This window comes from Falco cherrug, chromosome 9 (genome assembly GCF_023634085.1).
Source record: "Falco cherrug isolate bFalChe1 chromosome 9, bFalChe1.pri, whole genome shotgun sequence".
Classification (NCBI taxonomy): Eukaryota; Metazoa; Chordata; class Aves; order Falconiformes; family Falconidae; genus Falco; species Falco cherrug.
The window spans coordinates 37658042-37676914 of NC_073705.1; the positions used below are offsets into that span (position 1 = coordinate 37658042).

Sequence of the window (18873 nt, forward strand, 5' to 3'; positions counted from 1 at the left end):
ACTTCGCTCCTGTTTTACCCTGGAGACTCAGGCTCGTGTTGATTCTCAGCCCACCAAAAAGGAGTACTTTGTTGCTCTTGGTTCTACTCACTCATATATATTTATGAAACTAAAACTGACTGCCATTTCATGTACTCTTTGCTTCTTTTTTTTAATCTCTGCTATTGATTTGAATGATTTTGCTCCAGAAAAATAGCTGATAGTGGTAGGGAGTCCCATCAGCCAGCATCTGAGGGCTTTGGCATTTGATCAGAGGGTAGAAAGCAAGATCCCCCAGACTGTGGAGGTGGGTAAGGCTCGAAGGGGAGCATCCTGCAGCCTCCCAGGCTTTGCCAGGCAGGGTTAAGACTGCAGGCAGCCTCTGCCGTTCATCCAGATGGCAGTGTCAGACTAATGCTGTGGTGCTTGGCCCCTGTGAGTGTCCAGAGAGAAAAGACAAGCATGGAAGAGCAGAAATGGAAAACAGCACTGGGTTGTAAGCAAATTCGCAATCCTCATTGTGTGAGGGGATTTGCTGCAGGCAGCTATGATAAGAGGGAGACAGGACAATGCACGAATACACTTGGGAACTGAAAAAAGATGTTCTAGCAACAAAGAGACATGAAAGAGGATGCAGGCTGGATGGGAGTTGGGAAGTCCAGAAGGACTTCAGGGTGCCAGAGGAGGGAAAGGGTACACTTTTTTTGTGTTTATAGTTTTGCTGTATAATGTAATGTGTTAGGCACTAGATGCATGGGGATGTGAAGGCAGGCAGTGGAACTGATTGATCTCCTCTGCGCAGAGGACAAACAAAGGGACAAAATTAGGTTAAGCTCTCATTGTCCTCAAACAGTCTGTGCAAGCGCGGTGTCATGACTCAGCGTCGCCACATGTTGAGTGTTCGGTGTGAGACTGCAGTATTGCAAACTGAAGCAGGAAAGCCACAGACGTGGTCCCTTTCTTAATGTGATCTGCGAGTTTTGGTTAGCTCCTGGTGTCAAGAGAGCTGGCCCCAGAAAGGTGTTTGTCAGGAGCCCTGAGTGCCTGCAGGGACTCAGCTTTCAAGGCATATACCCACATTTTGCTTTGCCCTTTGGTCCTTCTGTTTAAACTTGTCATCAGACTTTAGAGACACGTAGAATCAAACTGTCGGTCTTCCTTAATGCTCCTGATCCAAAAACATTTGTGACCGTGAAGGCATTAACGATGCTCCCTCTACTGGTCACAGCATTTGTGGGCTGCACTGCGGGGTCTGAGGATCTGTGCATCTTGTGGTCTGTGGCGCTTAGAAATGCAACTGCCCTTACCTCAGACGGCTATTGCTTATTCTTGATGCTCTCTGAAATCTGAGCCAATGAAATTTTAAAGCTCCTAATTGATTTTGTACTGATGTAGCCAAAAGAGCTGCTGGCTGTTAGGACTGTTGATAATTACTTCAAAGCATGTCTTGCCGCAAGAAATGTCATCCTTCTCCCCCACCTCCACTACATTTCCTAACCTGCTTGCTTCGTATTTCCCTTTGGTCTCCCACGTGCCTGCAGCAGAACGCCCGTTGGCATTAATTAATTACATGAGTCATAAATAGCTCCAGGCTTCTTACCAGAGGAGCCCAGCCTCAGCCAGCCACTGATGCATTCTAGCATGACCTTGCAAGGATGCGCCAGTTCCCTCCCAGCCCCCTTTTATATACATTATTTATCTTCTGCTCAGGGAAGCTGCCCTCTCACAAAGTGGCTTCATTAACTTTTGCAATAGGATCTAAACGACGGGCTGTTAATGAATGTGGCTGCAGTTAGGCAGGCTGGCTTGCGGGTGCCATCCCCTTGTAGGTAGAGTAATGTGCTGTGCATGTGTTTCCAGGCAGTGGGACTCTGCGATAGCTGTGTTGAGTGGCCATGTTCCCACTTGGAAAGCCGACAAAGCACAGCTACTGGTAGGAAGGCATCAAGTCGGAAAATTCAGGTTTCGTCACTCTTATTCCTGTTGTGCAGCTATGACTGGCACTGTCGGGCAGAGGGCTTTGCCTAGCAGAGGGCAGGACCTGAGCTATTAGAGCGCGATGGAGGCACCTCGGTTCTGCTGTTCCAGCCTGGGGCTCCCCATGGTCAGAGCTGGTGTGTGTGTACAGATGCGCTGGCAGCACATGTTTGCTGATAGCATGCCTGCGTTACCCCAGGCTCCAGCTGGTATTTTGCTTTCAGCTGAACTAATCGGAATTTTATTTAATAATCTTTTGTTCTACCCGTCCTGCAGAGTTAAACATACACTCCTATTTGTGCTAATAAATGGTTGTGCAGGCCGATACCTTCCCACACTGCTCAGAAAATAGATCCTGTAGGATGAGTTGCGTTCGGGAGTTTAAATTACTTATGTCTTGAATATCCATGAAAAAGGCTCCCAGGCCTAGCTGGAGCTGAAAGCCCAAGGGAGTGTGTGACCCAAGAGCTGAGTGATACGTGTTTCCCACAAAAGTGCTGGGCGCTTTAGGTTTGTGCTTGTCTAGTCTAGTCCCAAGAAGCTGGGGATGCTTTATGTACTACTTCATGTGGAGAAATACGTATTTCTTCTAGGGTGGCTAGTGGCTAGCTGATCGACTCCTTTGAAATCCGAGTTATGTACCAAAACCTTGCTCCAGTTGGGAGCAAAGCAGCTCATCTTTTGGAGAGTGGAGGGAGGGGGCAGCAATTCACAGCTGAAAGACAGCGGCAGCTCCTTCCCCATGAGAGCAGGGTTGGAGCGGGCAGGCAGCCGGGCCATGGAGAGATGCTGCTTTGGCAGCCGCTCTGCCTTGCCTCCTCCTGTGTCCTGGGTGGTGGCTGTGTGCCCTGCGTCGCAGCTGGCCGAGTGGCACAGTGCTGGCACAGAGGCAGCTGGGGCAGCTGCCTGCATCTCCGGAGATGAGGCTTGGCTGCCTCCAGGCTTTTATTTATTTTGCTTGGTGAAAAAACTAAGGCTGCAGTGAATAAATAAAAACGCAAAGAAATTCAGAAGTACCACCTAGCCAAAATTTCCTATTATACTTTTCAACAGAAAGGAAGGCTTTTTCAGTAGGAAGAAAACCACCTGGACCCTCACTTTCAGTTAAAACTGAATGATTTTTGACTTGAGGTCTGAGAAATGAGGCAAAGAGCAGCCTTTGCCACATTCAAACAAGAAGGAAGCAAATTTTGAGTACAGAAAAAGATGAACCCTGCCGCTTAGCACAGATCTGTGCATTAACAGCTTACAAGATTAAACACTGAGGGAACAGCTACTGAGGTACAACAGCAGAAAGCTGCACAACTTCTGTCTTAGGGCATTAGGGGAGACTTTAAGCTGGGATGCAAAACTGGGAACTGGATCAGTTGAGGCAGTGACACATGCTGCCGTGTCCTGGTCCAGCAGTGACAGCAGAGTGGCCAGTCTGCAGGACTGTGCTGGGGAGGCTTCTAGGTTGGGCAAGGCATAATTCAATGAGGCTTCTCTTCTGAGGCCTGCATACAGGGTATTAAATATTGGGACCATATCTGCTTTCACTTGGAGCAGGGGGAAAGTGCATTTACTGACTGATGTGCCAGGGCTACTGGGGAGCCGATCATAGCAAAGAAATCTGGTAGTGTTTGCTGTTACTGTTTTTGTCTTGCTGGGTAAGAATAGTGCAGTGGCTGTGGTATGCAGTAGTTCAGTTTAAGACATTTGATGCAGTGCCGTAAAGGAGATACAACATAAAAGAAAAATCTTGTCCTGGATAAACCCCCTAACCCCTCAAAATACCCCAAACCCACCAAGCACTAACCAAATTAAAATCTGCCTCTGTATAGAGCTACCATTACAAACTCCACTTGCAGATGAGGAGTGCTTCTTGTGTTCTGCAGCTGTAGGTACCCAGGACTTCTCTGTGTAACTTTTGTTAGTAAATTTAAGGAGGCAGCGTTTTCCTGGTGTATTTTTAAGCTGAGGTGAAATCAAAGGGCCAAAGAACTGCACAAGACTGCCTGGTGTTCGGAAAGGGTAAGAACATCTTTGTTAACCTCAACGAGATGATGAAGATACATATCTGAAGTAGGACTGTCAACTGGAACAAGTACCTAACGGTAAATGGCTGCTTGGAAAGTTTAGAGTTAAAAATACCAAACAAAAATCCACTGGGGTGACAACAGACTGAATAAGAGATTGTGGTGCAGCATCACTGTATCAGAAATAAGCTAGTGCTATCCTTGCCTCGGTTTTACAGAAGAATCAAAAGCAGAAATGAAAGGCTGTATTGCTGCTTTGCAGAGGAGAGGATTTTTGCCTTCAGTTCTGATCCTGCCATTATTGAGGGATACTGAAATGATCAAGGGGGTTCAGCAGTGTGCAATTAGAGCAACAGTGGGATGGGAGGATGTGACAGTTGAGCAGATGAGACTGGAAATCAACGTTTGTATGATCTTGGGGGAAAAAAAGGAGATTAAATTGGGGTTGCCGTGAAAACGCTTTCCTACGAATTATATTCTTCAGGGGGAAAAAAAGGCATATTCACATTATTTGCGTTCGGTGAGAAAGGAATTTGAGCTGGCATTTGAAAAATCAGACTAGACAATAGAGAAAAAATATCTTTGTTGGAGTGTTTGGGCCTTGGAGCAGAGCGACGAGGCGGCGTTGGAGGTATTGAGGGAAGGCTGAGACACTGCACTGAGGAGAACGCAGTGCAGGAAGTGCAGAAGGTTTGTGCTAACTTGCCCGTGTGTGAGAGAGATCTGTTTGGTGACCTTACTGTAAAGGGGAGAAGACTTTTTCTCAGAGGTGCTCAGCACCTCTCTGACTTATTTTAGCAGGAACTGTGAGTGCTAGAAGAGCAAGGATTTGCTGAGAGGGTTATAAAGTTTCTGAATCCTCTTGCCCTTTTCAGGCAGGGCTGCAGGCAGTGCCACAGACCCCTCCAGCCCAGCAGTTCAGCCACTTTGGAGGCGCTGTGGGTGCCTCTGCTTCCCACTCAGTGGGCATCCTGCCTCGTCCTTTCCCTGACATCGCTGATCTGCCACCAGCCAGCCAAGATAACATCACCTCTTTGATCTTAAGAGGACAGTTTTTCTCAGTGGAGCTGGCAGGGGTGGAATTACAGCGGCACCTTAATAGAAGACAGGAACCCAGCACATTAAGTGCAAAAAACCAAACCAAAACCAACCCAACACATTGATTAGCAAAAGCAGGCAGCTCATCCCAAATGTACTATGACCCTTCTGCTGGATCATATCTCAGGTCTGTCCGAATTAATTTACTGGCTCCTTAGCTGGGCTCCTCCTCTCGGTGGTTTGGTCACAGCGAGTAGGTCACACTGATGGGAGCTGTCATCCTAGTATTCCCAGCCATGTCTCAAGCCTCCTGGAATCACTGCAGCAAAGCCAAAGCCCAGCTCTTAAAAATTGTTGCTGCATTTGCTATAATAGGCAGTGCCGGGAGCCACGGGGATGAGGAAAAATGCCGTGCTTAATCATTAATTTCCTTAAACAAGTTGTACTGTAAATCCCTCATGTTTGAGGTGTAGCAGGGTCTGGGAAGTTAGCAGAGCCTTTAATGTGCTGGAGGTTTTTTTATTCTTGTCTGAAAGAGGTGCAAATATTCGGTAACCTCCAAACGTCCCACTTGTATTTGTTTCTTAGTTTGCAGAATGCCTTTCACCATAGCAACTAGGGTTTGATTTCCTCAAGCGCATGAATTTTCATGGATTTGTGTCGGGGGGGGAATGGACCCAAAACCCTGAGCTAAAGCAAAGGTTTTGCAGCGTGGCAGTGGCAGGAGCGCCGCTAGATTTGGCTTATGAAGGAGGGGGAGCCTGGAGGGAGAGGATCTTAGCCGAATAAGGGCCTGCACCTGGCCCCAAATAGTTTTATTTGCAAAAATTCAGGCCTGACAGTTTAGTTTAGACTATTGCTGAATGTCACCCTCCCCACTGCTACATCACCCTCTGGCAGCTGAGGTGGCTTTGCTCCAGTTTTATGAAGAGCTGAGGTTTTGCATGGCAGCAGTCGGGGAAGGATCAGCTGCTTCCGTGTTCACAAAGCTCAGCTGGAAACCTGGTACCCTTCCCAGCCATGGAGGTCAGAAGGGTGTTGTGGGCAGTATGAGGCATGCCTCTGTTAGGTCTGCGGATAAAACCCACCAGGGGAGAGGCAGGAAAATTGCACATGTTAGTAGGAGGGAACAGAGCTCCAGATGATCTTGAGAAATCTGGCAGAAACAAATGGCTGCTGTGAACAAGGGCAGGTCCAGGAGTGAGTGATGGCATTGGTGCAGGATGGAGGACTGCCTTGATACCAGCCCCCCGGACCAGGGTTTGGGTTGTGGGGGACTGCCTTAGAGCACAGGCCAGATGAATCGCTCTGTGGAAGTAAAAGAAAGAGGCAAATATCTGTAAAGTATACCTCTGACTATGCCTAGCACTCAGCCCCTAGCTATAGTAGTTGTCCAGTTTTGGTCACCATGGATGGGTGCAAAGAGCCTAGAAGGCAACAGTAAGATAATTGGAGGGCTAGAAAATGTCTATGAGCTGAGGCTGGAAGTTTAGAGTTGTTTTGAGGCTAATAAAGGGAGGAAAGAGGGCAACACATAGGAAAAACTCTTTAAACCTGCGAAAGCTTTTGCCAGTAGTGGATACCCTGTCTTCCGTGCTCTGATGGTAGGGTGGTAAATAATAGGCTGAAATTGCAGCAAGAGATTAGGTGTTAGGAAAATCTTTGTAATGGGAAGGATAATGAAGCACTGCTCTAGAGGAGCTGGAGAAATGGGTGTTCCAGTTGTTTTGAGGGAGCAGAGGCATCAGTCCAGGATTTGCCACCAGTGAGATCCCTCCTGCCTTAGGAGGAGAGGACAGTGGAGCCAGTGACCTTGTCTGGTTCTTTCTTCAGCTTGTTGCTCTACGATTACTATGTGAAATGTATGCAAAACACCCATAGGATGGCATTTTTGAATGCACCTAAAGCTTCTTGGCATTTATATTGCATTTACTTTGGCTCAGTAAAATAAAAATATAAAAAAGAAACCTCCCATCATACACAGGTAGGATCTTTCTCACTGAACTCCATACACGCTTCTTGCTCTTACATTGGTGGCACTCTTCCAGATAGAGGTGCTTATATTGTTACAGCTTTTCAAGGGATGACACCAGTGATTTAATTGGAAGGACTATTCCTGTGTTCTAGAGGAGATACCCCTGACTTGCATCCCGCGTCTGTAATTTCATTAGCAAGCTGAATGTGAACAATAAAGGAGTTAGTGCTTTGCTTATGATACGGATCAGCTGCGCTTCCAAAAGGTAGGCCACTGGGGCGTTTTTGACCAGATTTCCTCCCTCCTGAAGTCTGCATGCGTTATTCTTCCTAAGGGAGATGAGGTGAAAGGGCCTCTGCTGCCACCTTTTAAAACCTGCCAGAGGTTGAAAGAAAGCGAGAGGGGAAGGGCTGTTCCCTGTGTTATCTGGATGGAAGGACTTGATGCTATATTGATGATGGAGAGACACTCCAGAGCCAGCTGCACACTTGCAGAACAAAACAAAACGTCTGCATACACTCGCCAAGCTTTATGGCTGGTGCTTGGAGGCATTGGCACAGGCAGCATGCTCATGGTGATGGCCCAGATGACAACTGCCTTCTCTCTCTGCCCTTCCTAGTCCTCTTTTCCACCCTCGCCTTCTGACTCTGCGCAACATCTTAATCCTTTAACACCTGTGCAGTAATGGAAAGTGTTGGATGCCCCGCCAGCAGTCCCTTAAAAAGGCATGAAACGGAAGCAGTTGCTAATTTGGAGGGTAGGTGGGGAACGCCAGGAAGAGCCACCTCTCTGGATGAGTGCCTGTCTACCTGCTTTTCCTACACTTCTCGTGCATTATTGCTGGCAAGCTTCCAAGCACAATTAAACCTCTGACAAATATTGGCAGAGTAGTGTCCAGAGTGAATAATACAGGAATCAGATATTTCTTTTTTTGGCACCAAACTGTTTCAGAAAACATATTTTGAAAGTTGAATATTTAAGAAAAAAAAATCTATTAATTGAACCAACTCCCCAGATCTTGACATGTTGCCCACCTGTGTCTCATCATCTGGAAGCCACCAGGGAATTTGGTTTGGGGTTCATCTGTCATAGTTTCAGGGAGTTTAGGTCATAAATGGAAAGGGTTTGGGTGCATTTCTCAGGACAAGGACAAAGGAGCTCTGCCAGCAGGTACTGCAGTGTGGGAACGGGAACAGCTTCTGCCGTTTCATTCTGTGTAGAGAACAGCCTTCTGTAGACCATTGAGGTGGTCACCAGGGAGGTGTTGGTAGCATAAATCTGCTAAAGCCAAAACGGGGCGCAGGCAGGCTGGCCCTCGAGGTCCTTTTGCCAGCAGCTTTCCATGGCTGAACTGCGTTCAGGAGTCAGCTTGCCAAGGAGCAACAGAGATGCTGCTCAGACCTGAGAGGCCCTGACAGGTCTGTGTGGGAGGCTGCAGGAGTGAGGCACATTAAGCAGGTGGACGGGATCCCAAAAGCAGGATTGGAGACTGTGGTTCCTGCAGCGAAGGAGGTTAATCAGAAGAGCTATGATGGGTAGAGTTTACTGGAGTTCAGTGGGCCCTTCTTACAGTCCATCAGTGTTTCTGAGTGTTGCTTTCACATTTCTAAATCTTTTCTTCTTTAAATTTTTAATCCATTCTTCAGTATCTTTTCCTCTGTCAATCCTTTTTACTTAATGCTGGTACCAGCTCTGTAACACAGCAGTTTGCCCAAGAGTTGGCGCCTTCCCTGCTGTAGGTTGCACAGGTACCGCAGTTGTGCTTTAGCTGGATGATTTGGAAGAGCAATTGTTCTCTGCTCTTCTGCAGTGTTTTCTGTCCCAACCTGTGGATGTCTTGTACAAGTGTTAATTCAAATGTACCATCGCTTATGAGATGGAAAATTAGACTGTTGTTTATTTGGGCCCATGGTCTAATCCTGTCTGGGTCCCTTCCCTCCCTTGCAGTGTAAGACAATGCAGGAAGGGTTTGGGGTGTTGCGGTCATGCTCTGCTGCGAGTACCACCGCGAATATCCAGGGGAGGGTGCAGAGAGTCTGAAAACAAACAGGTTCCATTGCTCCGTGTTGAGGCACCTCTTCAGAAACGCTACTTAATTTTTCTCCATGCTTGTCAGCGGGTGCCTGAGATTTTGTTTGCTGCTTCTCTTCCCTGAAGGGGATAACAGCACTGTGGCATGCTGATTTCTCACAGAAAACAAACTCCCATCCCTCTCAGCTTTCCGAGTTCATTCTTTCATTCACCGCTGCTCCCGATCAGGACACGCCAGGGGTAGCATCTGCCGCTGGGTGAGCTGGTGACTGTTGTCACTGCGTGCAGGGAAGATGAAGCTGTACAGCCTGCGGCTCCTCTGAAGCTTGACTTTAATCTCCTGGTTTGAGCTCTCTCCACATGACTGTCTGCTGCTGGACCCTGATCCCTGGCGCAATCTTGCATGGCCACAGCACATCCTCCTGCGCATGTTCTCCCATGGAGGCAGAGACAAGTGGTACTCAACCTCTTTGCGTGCCTTCCTGGAAGGGATCTTTTGGTGGATAAACACCTTCAACCTGGATGAAACGGAGGAGGAGGGATTGCTGCTGTGCCCTCCTCAGCGTACCATGCAGTAGGAATGACCGTGAGCTCATCTGCAGCCACAGGTTCCCGGAGCTGCAAGCTGCTTCCTTCTCACATCTCAGAAGTTGCGAATTTCTGTGCTCGTTCCAGATACTGAAAACGGGACACCCCCTCAGCTCCCTGCTGAGGGCAGCTGGGTTTCTTAGGCTGATTGGTCACAGGCTAATGACATTACATGCCTCTGCTCGCCCGCAGCGCTGATTCACCGGGGACAGTTTTGTACTGTTAATCTATAATACCCCTACCCTAAGGCACTGCTTTCTGTGGCTTGAGTTCACAACAAAGCAAGCTCCCCGCAGACTAGGGGGGGGGGGGGTGTGCGCGCGTATGCATTTTATCCTGTGATAATGCTGCTCTTTGGTGGTAGTTTTTAATTGCAAGGCATTGCAGTGAATCGTTGTTCCCTTGGCATTTCTGAGTACTGAGGCTCTCGGCAGAGCTGCTTGGACTTTTATTAATTCAGGATGGGTCCTTTTTGGCTGACTACTGTAGACGATGTAAGGCTTTAAAAACTGATCAATAATCCTGATGGTAGCAGGAAAATCCAGGCCAGGCAGCATGAGCGCAAGCCAGAGATTACGTGAAAGAAGTTTTAAATACCTCTTGCTCCCTTCCCTTGTCTGGACTTATTTTGTCCTCCTGCTGCCCAGTGCCTCTCCAGGCGAATCCATTAATATTTCTCATGCTTGTTGAGCCCGTGACAGGTGATTTAAAAGCACCAGTTTGTGTTGGCATCTCTGCTCTTCATAACCGGAGCTGAAATGCGTTGCTGCTGTCCTTACATGGATTAGTGCCATGATTTATTACTGTTGTTTCCAGGTTTGAACACAAAGGTGCTGTCTCATTCTAGGAGGGTTGTCTGCGGGAAGCGAGCCCCCAAGGTTGGTTGCTTGACAAATACTCACACTCAGGAACACAGCATCATTTAGACATACGTTTTAACTGCTTCATTGAGGAATTGCCCTCCTTTGCATTTGTTTCTACAGTGCTTCAGTAAAACCTCCTTTACAGGCTTAAGGCAAAAGGGGGGGAAAATTGCAGAAAAGAGGCATCCTGATTTCGATCTGTTGCTCTGCCTTTGATAAGGAAGTTGTGTTTTGGAGGCTGAAGTTTGTACTGACATGTTTGGCTTTGGTTTGCAAAGAGCGAGCAGTTTGATGTGTGAATCTTTCTCTCCCAAAACAAGTCTTCAGTTTCTGTTTTCCTTCAGAAAATGATTGTCGCACCCCAAGGGAGCCCTGCTGTGTAATTTGTGGGTAATAGAGGGGAACGGACCTCGGAGGAAGAAGGGTTTCCAACAGCTGGACAGAATTGTCTTAAATGAGAGAAATTGGGGTGTTAGAAATGACAGGCATGCTGCCGGCTTTCCTGGCTCAGAATAAATGACTTTGGGGGAGAAATGGAGAAAAGCTTGTTTTCTGGGAGCTACCGCAGAGCTGCCTGCTTTTCATCGTTACTGCGCATTTGTGTCCTTGGACCCAGACCCCCAGAAGGGAGAGGGAGATGGAGGAGCACTTGCATATGTGAGCCTATGGTAGTTTGCAAGCTGACATGTCAAATGTGGGTTATCCATGGACCAGTATACTCCTCTCTCTCGGGGGCTCATGACTTTTGGGGCAGGCGGTGCAGCTACAGTCCCTTCCATCCCCTGCAGGTCCTAGGATGCTGCTCCTGGAAGGATGCTGTGCTGCTCTTTAGACACCCACTTCTTCCCCATGGAAGATGCCGTGTCCTTCTAGGCATCCTCGCTGAGTGGTTTCTGAGCCTTTGGCTGTGGTTTGAAAGGCAGGACACATCTCTGGCACATTTGCTTAGAGGTGCTGGGTCTGGGGTTAAAAGTTAACAATGCTCTTTCCTTATTTCATTCTAATTTAATTTGGGAAGGCAGCAGGGAGACAGAGGGCACTTAGTCTCGTAAGTGCTGTTCCCTTGATGGGAGTTAGTAGCTTGCATGACGTGTGTGGTGTTGACTTCGTAAGCTGACCTTTACCTCCATTGGGTTCATTTTCATTTATAATAATAAAAAAAAAAATCCCAACCTCTTATTTATTCTTCAGGCAGTAAGGACATAAATCCTTCAGCATGTTTGGATTTATAGAATTACTGTGCTTTTGCTGAGCCTCACGTCCCACTCCACTCAAATGACATGGCTTTTGATAACACTGTGAGTGATTGCATTTTTTCTTCCCCACCTCCTTCCTAGTTCCTGATCCATGCCTCCTCATGCTCCCTGCAGCCTTTTTGAGGAAAGGTAGGCCCTTGGCACCCATGGGAAGGGACAGGAGGGAGACTAGGCAAGTCTTAGGGTTATCAGCATTTGTGCATGAAGCGTAACAGTCTCCAGGTATCTTCTTTCCTGGCCTGTAATAAAAAATGCTAAAATGCTTTTATAAGAGGCATTTCACCAGCAGAGCGTTTTCGTGGTGGCTGTGGAGAGGGGGGAGATATAAATATCTTTCTTGGCTATGCTTGGCTTCTTCCCAAGATAAATAGAAGTGAAAGTCAAAAGCAGACTTGGCCTTCTGAAATCTCTTCCCAAGCCCCTGGGGACCCGAGCTTGTGATGCTTTTGTGATGGGAAGCCAGTTCCCGGTGTTTCAGGGGTCTCAGAGGATGATGTTTGAGGGGCCTCCCTCCCCACTGCCCGAGGCAGATCTTGGCCTTACAGCGGCTCAGCTGCTATCCCCACACCTGGTGTCCAGTGGCTTCTGTTGCGGGAAGCCTCAGGGAGCAAAGAAGCATCAGTGTGAAGCTGGCTTGAAACAAGAGCAGAAAAAAGTGTCTGTGGTTGTCCCCTAAATCCTGTAGCATGTTTACTTTCAGAAACTACAGCTGCATATACCAAAAATCAATAGTTATAGCAGTGTTCTCCCTGGGAAACACACACACGCTTGGACACACGAGAGGTGGTAGGTCTTAAAAAAGCCAAGGGAATACAAAGTGCTTTGGTCCAAGGATTTTGTTTTGCTCATAGTAGTGTACAAATGGAAGGCCCTTGATCTGGGCAGCATCTTCTGGGACTTTGTCTTTCTGATCTGATGTGTCTGAGGCTGTGCTAGGCAAGAAGGGCTGGGGGGAGCATTTGTCTCCTTAACTAATTTTTGCTTTGACATACATGTGTTTTGTAAGAAAAACAGGTTGTGGTGTGCAGAGATAATATAAACAAGTATTTGAAAGACTCTTTCCTTTGGCCATTTTTGGTAAAAAGTTTGACATCCAGGGCTGCTGATGAGATCAGCGCATCCCAGCATTTTGTTGGTTTTCTTCATGTTTGCGAAGACTTGATTGTACAGAAATAAATGCATCTTATCCCCCTTCTCTTTTAATAAAATCCTTTTCAAATCCTGGTACCTCCTTGCTTACCAGTGCACCTACCACTCCCTCCATTCGGAATGGAGAGAAATTATTTCCATTTTTGCTGGGTGGAGAGTGCTCTGTGAAGGAAGGGAGTGTCCATATGAATGACCATTTTGACAGAGACGGGTGTTACGGTTTGGAGTGAGTGGGCCTGCTGGTGGCAAGCACTGCAGCAAGCCCTGGAGAGCTGGGAGTCATCCTTCCTTCTCAGATCAGCCAAAACAAGAAGAGAAAGGAGACCAGCCCCTTTTTACTACCATCTCTTATTAATGAGACATTTTATCCCAAGTCCTCTAACATGAACTACACAGGCTTTTGGGAACATAATTAATCTTTAATTATATAAATCTTTAATTGTATAAAATGGCGTTTGTATGACTGTAGTCATTTCTCTGTTCTCTTCTCCTCTCCCTGTTTGAGATGCTCCCTTAGCACAACTTCTTTTCAACAAGGTCCCCACTTCAGGGCACCGGCTGCATGGAGCCACTCACACAGTGTTCCTTAAAGCCAGGCTTCTGCACCAGGGGCTCTTGCTGGGATGGGGACCTGCATGACCTCTGTGGTGGGGTGCCTGGCTCCTGCCCGGTATGCGCTCAGAAGAACTGGCAGCAAGCTGCAGCTTAATAAGAGTCTGAGTGATTAGCAGCAAATTACTTTGGGCTCTGTGCAAAGTAAGTCATTGTGCCGGGGTCTTAAGAGATGAGTGTCACCCCAAAGGCAGGATGAGCTGCAGGAAGGTGCAGGCGAGCCTCTCCTTGGTGGGCACGCTGTGACTAGATGATCCAGTGCAGAAACTCAGCTCTTCACGGCATTTGTGCTAATCCAAATGCCTTTTGCCGAAGCAGCTTGTGGGTTGGCTGCCCTTGCTGCCACACAGGCAGGTCCAGGGAGGAGGAGGTAGTCGCTGGCAGGTGGGCCGCTGGCAGCAGGCACTCTGCAGCATGTCTGACTGCAGCTGCAGCCATTTCAAACTGAAGCAGGGGCTTAGCAATCACTGGGAGCTGGCTCGGCACGCATAAATACCCCTTCTCTTCGGAGATGCCATTCTGACTGTTGTGTGTCAGTAAGGAATTGCTGGCCTCGGCCAAATCCTGAGTGGAGAGCTGTCTGGGTGAGCTGGCAGTCTGGAGAAGGGGCTGGATTCACCGTGGTGCCTGGCATCTGGTCAGTGGCCTATGTACCTTGGTTGTGCTCCCTGGCCGAAGCACTGCTCGCTCTGCTTTGAAGACTGGCAGGGAATGGCCTTCCCTAAAACACTTTACCTGTGTGGAGGAGTGACAGCAAAACCAGGAATTGTCCTGAAAGAAACCTAGCTGGTCCCCTTGTGAAAAAGGGGTATTTGCAAAGTAGAATACCCTTGGGAGCACCAACAAAAGAGCAGTCGCAGTGGTGCCTAAATCAGTGCCAAGCAGAGCCAAGTGCCTTTTTGGAGGTGAAGTGCAGCCTTTCAGATGCCAACTAGGTGTTTGGGGTTTTCATAATTTGCTGTTTGGGGGAATTGGTGCATCTTTGGCTCTAGGAGAATGTGTTGTAATTAATGCTTCGGCTTTCATTGCCTGTTATCATTGATGCCTTCTGTAATGGCAGGAAGGGGTGTGCGACTGTCATGAGCCAGTGCCTGCAGGGGCAGGTAGAAAGTTCAATAGGAGGCAGATGGAATGGACATTCTGAAGATCTTGGCGGTGGGGAGGTGTCACTGCTAAGGCCTTTGGTGACTCACAGCAATCCATTTGAGCAGAGTTTTGAAATTAGCATTTCCACTGAAAAGCTTTTCCTAAGGCATGACTGATGTTTCCAGGTAGAGCAATTTCCTGTGTCTTAATGGAACAGGAGGAGCACTTTACGCTTGGACGTGATGCCTTTCCAGCAATATTGCTGAATTTCCCTCTAAGAAATTCTGATGTCATTTTTTTGGTCTGCTTCATAGCTTGGATTAATCAGCAGAGACACGCCCTCCAGGTCCCAGAGTTGGCTTGCTTTCATTAATTTGCACTCAAGTCTTTGCTGAACAAAGAAGGATTTGTTGAACAAAGCGGGGTCAGTGCTGGGATGAAGAGCCTTGCGCCTCTAGCCTGCTAGTTTGAATTAGGACTGAGCCATAACTATGAAGTCGTACATCCTCTGGCCTGGGTTGGTAAAAAATGTCCTGGGCCTCAGTCCTTGCTCCTGCGGAGCCTGCGACTTTAGGAGCCACCCAGGGGTGGTGGCCTTCAGGGCAGTGAATAGCCTCCCCAAGCTCCCTAAACGAGACATAGTCAGAAAGGAGGGTACAGGAGGTTTGAGCAACTGCTGCTGTAGATAAGAAGAGGTGTTCATTTCATACCCTGTTTGCTTTGAAGGTTAAGTGCAGTCTCCAGGGGGAAAAATAATTTAAAGAATAGTTTCATTAAAGCTAAAGCAAGTCCACGAGTGGAGGCTGTTTGCAGGGCCAGCTCTTGCAAGAGATTTGTGGATCAGCTGCAGGCTGCATTTCTCTAGGTGTCCCTCAAATGTTTTTTCTCCTCTCTTTCAGCTCTTTGAGAACTTCTACTTTGGAGAGGTGCAGCTAGACTCAGTGCGTCTTTCCCAGAGGTTCTCTTCAGACGCCTCTGGCTACTACGCGACATCCGGGCAGCTGACCTTCTCCTGAAGCAGCAACAGGGCTGCTGCAGCAGGTCCAGTCTGTGCGCAGAGGCATGCAGTTCATCAGTGAAACATTTTAATGGGACATGAATTTTGGATGGGAACCTGGGAACTCCAAGCAGGGATGCCTTGTGACTCCTCAAAAGCACATTGCAGCCAGGAACCATGGCATTTCCCTGCAGCTTTTCCTACACGTATTGCCTGCCCTCCCTTCAGGGGGAACCGGGGTCCTTCCGCCTCGTTTCTCCACTGGTAACCAAAATGTCGCAGAGTTGCCCATTTGATGTCTGTTGCCTGTTTGTTTTCCAAGAAAACAACTAGAAAAACTGGTGCAGGTGGCATTTGGGGTATTGCTGATGTTTAAGCATGGCTTTATTTCAAAAGAAGGAACTTTGTTCTTAAAAGCGGTATTTAAAATCCAAGAGAGCTCCCCGGAGCATGATTTAATGATATTGAGGTCAGGCGTTGCTTGGATCTCCAACAACGTGCCTGTGTGATGTAGATCTGCAAATAAATGAATTCCCTTCAAAAGAAAAGTGTTTATCTCCTGTTGCATTGATAGTTTCTGTAATTAAACTTCCAGCACACAACTATGTTAATAAGAAAGCATTTACAGTAAGAGCTCTTTCCAGTGACCGTTTTGGAGCATGTCAAAAAATATATGCCTTGTAGGTAGATTCTCCATTGATAGAAGCGCAAAACTCTTTGATACCATTGTGAATCGTTCAGACATCTGAAGATGACTGTTTTTTCTTGTAAATCTCCACGTTAAGAATAGTGACACAGGCTTTCAACTCGCCCGAGGATGAACGCTTTGAAAAATGGAAAATGCTGGTGTTTAGTTGTTTTGCAAGAACCTGGCGGTTGCAGTGGCTGCTGCTGCCTGTTCCTAGTTGCTGCCATGAATGTGGAATTACGCTGTCATTGAGGCGGAGAGTGTGTTAGTTGGGGATGGGGCTGCTCCAGCAGCACCCACTTGTACTAGTGATCGGTTTTAAGAGGTTTTCAGCCTGTTTCCTCCCTCCCAAAGTGAGCTGGCTGTGTGGCTGTGCTCTGACTGCATGCACAAACAGCAGTGGGAGGCAGTCAGGATTTTGGGTGGTTTTCCTTTTTTTTCCCCCAGATGCATTGCCGGTTGTGTTTCCAAGACCAAATTGCTTACCTATCTCCACTTTCAAGCCTGTCTGCCAGGAAATCAAATAATGTGTGGTTTTGCTGGATGCCCTTTACCCTGGAATCCATGCTTGTACCCAATTACCACTGTTGGGCTTTTTGTCTCTGCTTTTCCTTGCAGCTAAACGCCTTTGTGCTCTCCAAGCAGAGGAGGAAGGGCCGCCTTTGAAACCGTTCGCTCAGCAAGCAGAGCACCGGCATGCTTGCTAGCAGCCTGATGCATGGAGGTGCTGAGAGCACTTAACAACAGTCACTGTCATCTTTCCACCAGCCTGAAGAGGTACTTGGCAAATCTCAGCAGCCACCCAAAGAACGTACCTGGGAGCTGCTCGCATAGCCGCCAGCTGTGCTCCCTGCTGCAGGAAGGGGAGATGCACCTCAGAAAGCTTCTGCCTCCTGGGTTTTGAACAACTCTCGCCAAGAAGCTAAGCACTGCAGGACATGAGGTGCTGTTTGCACTCAAGTTTTCCTTAACAGGGCATCGGTGGCATTTCTATCGCACCTGCTTTGCTCCATTGTCACCTAATACTGGCGATTCTGAGTTCTTTATTGAGGTGGGCTCGTAGTGCAGCTGGCTTTGGGACTAAGCCTTCCCACCTCCCTAATGCAGGACTAACTTTGACCTTGCAAACAGCATCTCAGCATGGAGGCAAACACAGCTTTTCTACAAAGAAGGGCCAATTTGAGGATGCTCCTCCCCTTCCCACTGGTGTAGACATATTTTAATGACAATTATTTCTGTGACTATTTGGAAGCTGGTTGAATTTCAGTGGTAAATGGCTTATCCTGCTGCTCTAGCCTGGCATGGCTAAATTAGTTTCACACCTCCGTCCCTGGGCAGAATTAAGGGTTCTGGTCTTTTCCTCTCATCCGCAGAGTCGAGTGGTAGGTTAGGCTGTGATCCAGCAAACCGTTGTGTATGTACTTAAATTTACGCCTCGCTTGATCCCCTTGTAAAACGTTAAGCACACATGTGAGCCTGGTGGAGTGGCAGCTCTGCTTTGCCGGCAGAGCTTTTGAAATGAAAGTGTTTATTGTACGAAGGAGAGGGGCAGATTTGGGTGTTGTATCCCCTTACCCTTACATAAGGAAGCTACTCGCGGAAGTAAAACACACCTACTGCTTTTCAGGGGGTCTGGGGCAGAAGAAAATGTACCGTGATGGATTTACTAAGGATTTTCCCTTTTCTATAATTATTTATTAATATAATCAGAACAGTTTCATACTGAGCAACAATAAAACTTCATTTTATGCATGATCCTGCACCGATGAATTGAAATCCCATTAAACCAGGCACTGTTACGGGTTTGCAAGACACAGCCTAGAACTTTAGAACTTGCCTAAAGCTTGTTAAAACTAAAATCTGCGGCTCTGTTTCTTTCCCCTGTCTAGGCTGTGTTGGAGCCTGGCTGCCTCGCTTGCAGATCCTTGTGTCCTTATTGCACAGAAGAAGAGGAAAGTTGTTTTCCGCCCGTCATTTTGCTCGGCAGCAAGCCTCGCTGGAGCACAGGTCGGTTTGTTGTTAACCGTAAAGTTGAAAGTAACACTATTTTCTTAAAAGCAGCACCTGAAAGGCATATTTCCAGCTGTAGCAGCCTCGCTTAGGGTCAGCATTGCTATTTCAGGGACAGCACGTGCACCTGCCCGTGGGCCATAGCTACTGCTTTTCCTGTAAGGAAATGCAGCACTGTGTTTTCTCTCCATCCTGAGCATCCTCACAGGGAGAAGAAAAGCCGTGTGTGTGCTGGGAGCTCCCTGGGCTGCAGCTGCGAGGCAGCAGCAGCCAAGGAAAGTTGTCACTGGCCTTCCTTGCCAAGCCTCAGCGGACAGAGATGTCCCTGCAAGCAGCTCTGTGCTCACCCTGCCTGCCTTCCCCTGGCTGAGAGGAGGGGAAAGCTCCAAAACAGTGGTGTGAAACCCACCTGCCCCACTCCACTCTGTGACCTGCCTTGGGGCAGCGGTGGGCATCTTCCCCAGAGGCCCAAAATTCTCTGCAGGGTGGCCGAAGGACCACAGGGACAGAGGATGCAGGGTGGGGACATGACAGGGACAGAGGATATAGGATGGGGACAGGCTAGAAGGTGGGGAAAACAGATATTCCAGGATAGGGATTTGGTGG

The 18873-nt window shown here is 47.9% G+C and overlaps 1 protein-coding gene across 4 annotated transcripts in view; it reads left to right on the plus strand.

Moving 5' to 3' along the window:
- Positions 1-18374, plus strand: part of ASCC1 (activating signal cointegrator 1 complex subunit 1) — a 40370-nt gene extending 21996 nt beyond the window's left edge. For 2 of the 4 annotated variants that reach the window (XM_055720207.1, XM_055720206.1), the window contains exon 10: positions 18147-18374. In XM_055720207.1, coding sequence (XP_055576182.1) covers positions 18147-18359 — 213 coding nt within the window. In that variant the 3' untranslated portion in view covers positions 18360-18374. The other 2 variants (XM_005433430.4, XM_055720208.1) reach the window with 2 other exon arrangements.
- The last annotated feature ends 499 nt before the right edge of the window (positions 18375-18873 follow it).